We start from the raw sequence: 7978 nt of genomic DNA, 5'->3' as shown, positions 1-7978 counted from the left end.
ACACATTTCGTTTACATTAAGCTCTTGAGCTTACATATTTTGCCTTTGATTGCTTTCTCAATTGACCCAAGGCGAAATGCAGTGAGATATGCATGCAGCACGCCAGACCAACTTTGCAGACCGTTGTTCGTGTTTGCTTTACGTCATGCCTTCCTGCTCATCAAAAGCTTACGATGTTGCCAAACGTTACTGCAGTGTTCCAAAGTTAAAACTGGAAACACAGCGTAAGTTGGTGTTAGAAGGCGGAAGTTTAAGATAGTTTTCTGCTGACAGAACATTCTTGCATTGGAAACTTTGGGTAGGTTTTGTAAGTGAGCTCAGAAAAGTTACACAGTCAACGATGATTAGCTTTGATAGCTTGTTGAAAAAAGTCGGGGAAGTAGGGATTAGTCAGGTTGTGGTTGCACTTTTACTCGGTTACACTTTCACCATCAGTGGTTACCATTCACTGGCAACGGTATTTATTGCGTATGAGCCACAATACAGGTCAGTTTATGGTACAACTGTAGATTTTAACACTTTTGGCAACACATTTTGCACGCAATCTTGGTCACCAATAAAACCTGCACTTTATTACAGGTGCAATGTTCCGCCATTGGACAACTCAACGGCTTACCCCAACTTGACTGAATCTGACATTCTCAACTACACAACGCCCTATGACCCTACGACAGGGGAGTACGATACTTGTTCAAAGTAAGTTCGACTTTTGACAAGAAAATTTAAACGGAAAACTATATGTTCCTTTAAAAAGATATGTTCGTTTTCCTTTGTTTTTAGATATGGTTACGACTACAACAAATGCGACGGGACGTTGTCTTGCGTTAATAAATCAGCCAAACACATTACGTGTGACAAAGGATATTGGTATGACAAAAGTCTGTTCACAGAGACTGTTGTTACAGAGGTAACTTAACAAAGATGAAAAATATGTTACGGTTCTACAGTACTGTACGTTGCTGTATTTTTCTGCAGTTCGACCTTATATGCGACCGAAGTTACCTGATACCACTTTCAACTTCAATGTATTACGTGGGAATGTTGATCGGGTCGTTTCTATTTGGAAATGTGGCCGACAGGTTTGTGTACAACGAAATTTAATTGCTATAATTTTTTTTGACTTAAAAGAATAAATGGTAGGACTACTAACTTTTTTAGTAAAAAATTAAAAGATCAATACCTTCAAGCAACTTTTTTCAACTAATGGATATCCACCAGTGACGTAGAACCTTGGTTTACTATAAGTTATATATTTATTTGTATTTTTGACTGCCACAGGTACGGCCGCAAGCCGACGATGATCGTTTCGGCGATTCTCGCGACAGCAAGCATGTTTGCCTTGTCATACAGCACCTCAGTTGCCATGTACACAATTTTCAGAGCCTGCATCGCTTGCTTCAACTACGGTGGAATCATTGGCACTTTCGTGTACAGTAAGCAATAGAAACACAAATTATTAGCGACAAAGTTGATGAAAACTTTCTCGGATAAAAATAAAAACAAAATCATGTTTATTAACCTTATACTCGGAACAACACCCTTCCTTGAATGTTGATGGCCCCTTTTCATTTTCCCCTGCCATTTCGTTTTACATGCATTAACGGTTATATATAAAGGCTTCTCAACTAACGTAACGGTGTAGCATTCATTAGTACTAGGTTTGGCGTTATTGCATAAAGTTTACTGTATTCAGTATAGTTTGTTTATCAAAGGTTTATTTGATAAAATCGATGGTTGTACTTATGTGCTAGCACTGTTGCAAATATTTGCAATAGGCTATACTCAAATACCGTGCTTCCCAATAAAGATTATGGTAGTATAAAGTAGTTCAGGTCAAGGGATCATGTAACACATGACAATACCACGTAAAAATCAACATGTTGTTTTGCTGCTGAAAAAAAGCCCAGTGCTCCGTACAAACGTTTAGTGTTAGCTGATTAAACAAATTGTTTGCGCAAACCGTTGTAATCTTAACATGCAACCGGGCTTATTTGTTGGCTCGCTGGTAAACAAGCGGTAAATCGGTTTTATACCAAGTTTTCCACTGATACACAACAAACTTTAAAGTTAGTTATAATGTACTTGCCTAATGTAGTTTCGGTTTAAACGCATTTTAATGTTCGGTATAATATCCAAACCTTACGAACAGTGTTGCTGGCTTGGCCATTGTCAGGCCAAATTTTGCTACTCTGCATTTTTTTGAAAGACTTTGGCCTAAATTTAGCCTTTTTTGAAAATTCATAAAATATAGGTGTTTATATGAGTTGATGGACTTTGTAGGTAGCGCTTAGCTAGGATACGCGTGGAGTTACTCAGCAAAACTCCTTAGTGAAAAGCTTTGTGTAGATGTAATTTAACTCCGTAATTTAAAATTCGTTGCAGAGTCATCCTGCAATATCATAGGGCATTATTAACAATGCTATGCAATGCTCTAGTACTTTTAGGCATCATAACTTTGTTAACATGTTTTATCCCGATGTTGCATTAGAGAGCATGTGACTCCGATGAACTCCTTTCGAAACATCACCTGTTAGCATATTAAGGAGTATATTGTGTTTGTTTAGTTATAGAAATCGTCGGCCCAAAATGGAGAACACCGTTCGGATTGAGCACTCAAATAGTTCTTCCTATGGGATTCCTCATACTGAGTGGAATGGCTTACGAATGGAGGGATTGGCACAACCTGATGGTAAGTTATGGTTCGAACATAATGATGTTCCACTTGTATATTTTGTTGTTTAAAACTTAGCCCACCATACGAGCCCTGATGTCATAGAAGTTTCTGGAAGATGACTCAATATTTTCGCTGATTAACCATTAGTACTCATACCATAGGATGATTCAAGTAATGCAAAATTTCGTTGGGTCGCGAAGGGTTTAATACACAATGAACAAAACACTTGTCCTGATTGTCACTAGCCAAACTGTCCTTATTTGTGATATTTGTCTAATCACTTTTTGCTTTTGCAAATTGGCAATGCAAAAAGGTTCTTCTGGCGTAATATTTGCCCGTGTGGAAATAAGATAAAGGTCCTATTTCTTGAAGCCGTCATCTAAAAATGCTCAAACTGTATTTTGTTTTGCTGGGGACTTAGCACTTTTTAAAACCAATGTGGCGCCTGAGACAAAAAAGATTAAACACCACTGCGCTAAAAGTAAAAAACATTATCGTTAGAATATTCGATACAGTTTGCACTATTCGTGTAAATTTTTGTTATGATAACAGGGGTTTCAACCATAAAAGTAATCTCTAAAATTTTAATATTCTTAAATTTTATTTCATCGACAACAATCTTACACACAGCTCGCCGTGTCTATCGCCAGTTCCCCTCTTCTTATCTTTGTCGTCATCCTCCCCGAGTCACCGAGGTGGCTTTTCGCCATGAAAAGGGATGAGGAAGGAATAAGGGTAAAGTCAATAAAACTTAGTTGTTTCCCCATTGTTTTTGCATTTGATGTTTGCTCCTGGATACGTCCACATGACGATTCCATGCTGGCTTCTTATATAAAATAGTCTAACAATGAACAACCATTGTCAACAACTTGCTTTTTTTGGCAATGAACTTTCTGCGTGTTGTTTTACTGAAGGTAACAAAACTAATGGCGAGAATCAATAGAAAGGAATTAAGCGAAGAGGATTTGGACGAAGCAAGAAAAGCTGGCGAGGAAACAATGGTATAAGCACTCTTTTCGGAAACCTATGTGGGATAACAACACTTTGCCCTTTCTGTGCTAAATATATTGATTATTTTGTTGTTAACGCTACCGGGCATAATATCAATAAATTCAAAGCTCTTCTGGCAAAAATAATTTACTTGTTCGTTGTCCAACTGATCTTCATCAGGACAAGTACGTAAACGCAACCCGACGATAAATACTAAAGCGTAAAAAAGGAAAAAAAGAAAAAAAGAATGAGTGGCGAGATATTTTTCATTACTTTTTTAGTATTAGTTACTGAGCTGCTTTGGTATTTATTCTAACGATGCCATGGTTTTGGAATCTCTTGTCCAAACGAACCTAACTCACAAACAACAAGTTTTACTACTAACTTTCTAATGTGGTATACAGAAGGAAACTTCGCGAAGGAAACAGACGTCCAAACACTCATACCTAGACCTGTTCAGAACCAGAGGGTTAAGACTAACATCCTTAAACATCATGTTTAACTGGTAATTGATATAATATAGCACATAATGTAGTTGTACAGAGTCTTCATATGTTTGGTTCATGCTGGAAATAAAGCAAGGCCTGATAAATTGTTTCATTTATAGCTACGACCCGAACGTTAACTATGGAGTAAATAATTAACGGTGAAAAGCTTTCAATTTATATCAAAGAAAATTGTTTACTGATGGTTTGGAAGCTACTTAATTTTTCTTGCAGGTTTGTCAACAGTTTGGTCTACTATGGAGTTTCCTTAAATGCGGGGTCCCTGGCTGGTGACATCTTTGTCAACAATATCCTGAGTAAGTGCTTTGTTTTCAATCAAAGAACCTCGAACTGCGATCTTTTTTTCGGACAAAATTCTGCGAAATTGTAAATTTGAAACATGACATAAAAGCTTTAGAAACACTGTTTGTAAAACTGCGTCAAAAGGTGGTGAAATTTATGTCGCTTGAAATTTTACCAGACACCGTTTTCGAGATAGCAGCTACTGTGGTTTGTATTCTGTTTTTGGATCGAATCGGACGGCGGATTCTTATAGCAGGAATGTTTATTGTTGCTGGAGTTGGACTCATTGCCAGTGTGATAGTCAACGAGTACGCGGGGGATAACCAAGGTATAACCACACATTGGGCAAAAAGGGGGCAAAAATTAAAAAAAAAATGATTTAAATGAAATATCCAGCACATTGGTAGAAACCACTTCTCTGTTAGACCTAATAAATATTGTACTAGAATTCAAAAAATTCTGAACGTGCTAATTATGATGTATTCTTGTTCAGATCTGGTAACTCTTGGTGTTGTATTTGCTTTTATCGGAAAGTTCGGTATCTCTGGATCATTCACCATCATTTACAACTTCACGGCTGAACTTTACCCGACAGTATTGAGGTAGAAAATGTAATGGATTATTTAAAAACATTTTGTTCTCAGCTTTGGTGAAGGTGGGATTCGAACCCACCCTAACAAACTTTGCCAAGCCAAACGCTACGCTCAAGTGCGGTCACAAACGTCCTGTCGATGGTCACGCATGAACGCTTGTATTTGGATCCGGTTCAATGAACATTTACTTATTTTTTAGGAGTAACGGAGTCGGAAACGGTTCAATTGCTTCACGAATTGGAGGAATTAGTGCACCTTACATCATATCACTGCAGAGCCAAGTATCATGGCTTCCGAACTCCCTATTTGGAGTGATGGGTATATTACACCTTTTATAAACGTCAAACCTAAAATAGAACTTCCTTGCTTGTATGTTATGTTCAAATGTGGTCACTGGACACTTTATAATGCTCGTTGCAGCTGTGGCCGCTGGGCTTTTATCTCTTAAATTTCCCGAAACCAACGGCAAACCGATGATGGAAACAATCGAACAAGCAGAAATATTTTACAAAACCGGTGAAGTTGTCGATCTCAACAAGCTTGATGACGACACCATTGTGACGTAAGTAAAAGGGTAAAAGTTCGTGTCAAATGGAAAGTAAAATGCAGAAAAATAAAAACATAACTATTATTCAAATCGCTAGTAAAACTACATGATACAAGATTACATGCGGATTTAAGGTTTGATTGAACATCATGTATTTGTTTAGTGATGAAGTTTTCATAAACCCAGCTCTTTCGACTCGTGTCAACGAATCCTTTGAACAAGATGAGACGTCTCCACTTTTACCACAATAAAAATGTCCAACTGCATTGAAAGCATTCATGCTTTATCAAAACATCCCCTCGTTCACATTTATTTGATCGTCTACTATTTCTCGCACTTTCCACATTGCGCCAATAAATTTATCACGCGTTGTAAAACGTCAAGTACACGGACAGGTTTTTAACAATCGCGGACAACATGGGGTGTAGTTACAGATTGGGATAAACCCATGTGGCTGGTTTTGTAAGTGAGTTAAGAATAGTTACACAGTCCACGATAATCAGCTTCGATACCTTTCACAAAAAAGTTCAAAAAGTCGGAAGTACCGAGAATTTGCAAAATTGTCGTTGCACTTTGCTCGGTCAATGGAAATGAAAATGATTCAAACAATTAACACTTAAAGTTATTAGGCCTAAATTGCCTCCTGGAATGATTAGTAAAATATCTGTGTAGTTTCTGTCGTTTAAAACGCTGCAGGGATTGGTCAGCATGAAACCGGTTGAGCATATTGAAACCAAAATCCGTATGTTTGTATGAAGATTTAGTGGCTACCATTAATGTTTAGATATGGTTGCGACTAAAACAAATGTGATGGGACGTTGTCTTGCGGTAATAAATCAGCCAAACACATGAAGTGTGATTAGGGATATTGGTACGACAGAAGGCTGTGTAAGTTTAGTGTTTTTATTTGTTTCAACAAAGTTTAATTTTTAATCACGTTTGTAAGCAACAGCACATGTATTACAATGCTAAATCTCATGTTGAGAATATTAAATAGCGCAGTATATATTAATTTAGGTAAATCAGTTTTTTTGTACGTGGACAGCTTGATAAGACTCTAATGCAATGTACTTCTTACATTGCAATTCATACGGAGCGGAATGGCTTCCAAAAGGAATTGTGTCATGACATGATTGCACTTCTTGGAAAGAACAAATTCCCTGTTGAGGTAATAACGTCAGAAATAACATCAGCAGCAAATAGTAGATTGCCTAGGGTGAGTGCACATAAGAAAAAGATACCGAACTGATACACGTGGTAACCGAAACATCAAACGTTGTATTCACCACTTTAACTCCTTTATTAAACAATGTTATTACAGGTTTGTGGTCAGTTTCGATAATAAATGTTTGCTGCATGAAACACTTAATTGCAAGCATTTTTTTCAATATGAACATACCTGATATCCGCGTTTGTCGTAACAAGCGCTCTTGTGTCACTGGACGCCAAATTATCTATTGCTCCTGCATCAACACTGCATTAAGTCCGAATTTTCACGCAACAGAAGAAACAATAAAGCAGTAGCGTATGCAAAATGAGTCATAACCTCCTTCCTGATTGAAAACAAAAATGCTCCCAGGGAAAAGTCATCATAACTGTAACAGAATTGAAGCAATGTGTGGCGTATTCTGAGACAACACTAAATTATTCAATCATCTTTTTAAACAATTCGTTTCTTTATTCATCTTTCAACATAATACCACTCACTCTCATGTTGACATGAAATTCCTGAAGTCACCGCTGTGAAATATCTCTGCATCATCGAGTGTGTTTTTTTGCCACCACATGGAAAGCACAATCAATGCTCCCCAGGCAGGCAATGGCACGCGACGTAAAGCGCAGTTGAAAGACGAGACGCTGCTGCTTGCCTCTCGACTTGATTGAGGCGCGCCCCGCTCCAATTCATGCGCATTTCGGTGTACAGCATCAATCTCCAACACGTGGTTGCAAGAACAAACTTGCTGTTGCTTTATTTAATCTTTTTTAACACTATATTGTATTGGTCGAAAGACTCACCATTATGTATTGGTAGATAGACTCGCCATGCTGATATCGAGAAAAAACACTTGTACGTCTTAAATGTGACGTTCCGATTTGGACAACAATAAAATACAAACTGGTGTCACATAGCCTCATCTGCATCTTTAAATTCCACCGTACTGAAAACGTATACCCTTCTTATTTCGCCAAGCAAACATAAAGCACATTCACTTTGCGAAATTAGAGCTATGTTCACTTTGCTAGGTTTTCCTCCACGGCCGGTTGCCATTACATACAAACGAAAACTCAAAACAAACGAATTTTCGGCTACATTGCCACCCCACAACATCTGACAGCATGTATTGCAATTGTACCATATGTACATCAAAACTCATGGCATGGCTCC

General features: G+C 37.8%; 1 protein-coding gene across 1 annotated transcript; it reads left to right on the top strand.

The window, feature by feature from the left end:
- Positions 1-230: 230 nt before the first annotated feature.
- Positions 231-5930, top strand: LOC145913443 (organic cation transporter protein-like). Its single transcript, XM_083001095.1, has 15 exons — positions 231-486; positions 580-696; positions 781-907; positions 976-1079; positions 1279-1433; positions 2565-2689; positions 3305-3409; positions 3589-3675; positions 4069-4169; positions 4384-4466; positions 4631-4780; positions 4946-5054; positions 5245-5363; positions 5466-5607; positions 5756-5930. The coding sequence occupies exons 1-15, from the start codon at positions 341-343 to the stop codon at positions 5841-5843; spliced, it is 1758 nt and encodes a 585-aa protein (XP_082857221.1). The 5' UTR covers positions 231-340; the 3' UTR covers positions 5844-5930.
- Positions 5931-7978: the final 2048 nt, after the last annotated feature.

Source organism: Ascidia mentula, chromosome 9 (genome assembly GCF_947561715.1).
Source record: "Ascidia mentula chromosome 9, kaAscMent1.1, whole genome shotgun sequence".
NCBI lineage: Eukaryota > Metazoa > Chordata > Ascidiacea > Phlebobranchia > Ascidiidae > Ascidia > Ascidia mentula.
Note: the sequence above shows the minus strand (reverse complement) of the source record. Positions and strands in the feature narration are given on the sequence as shown.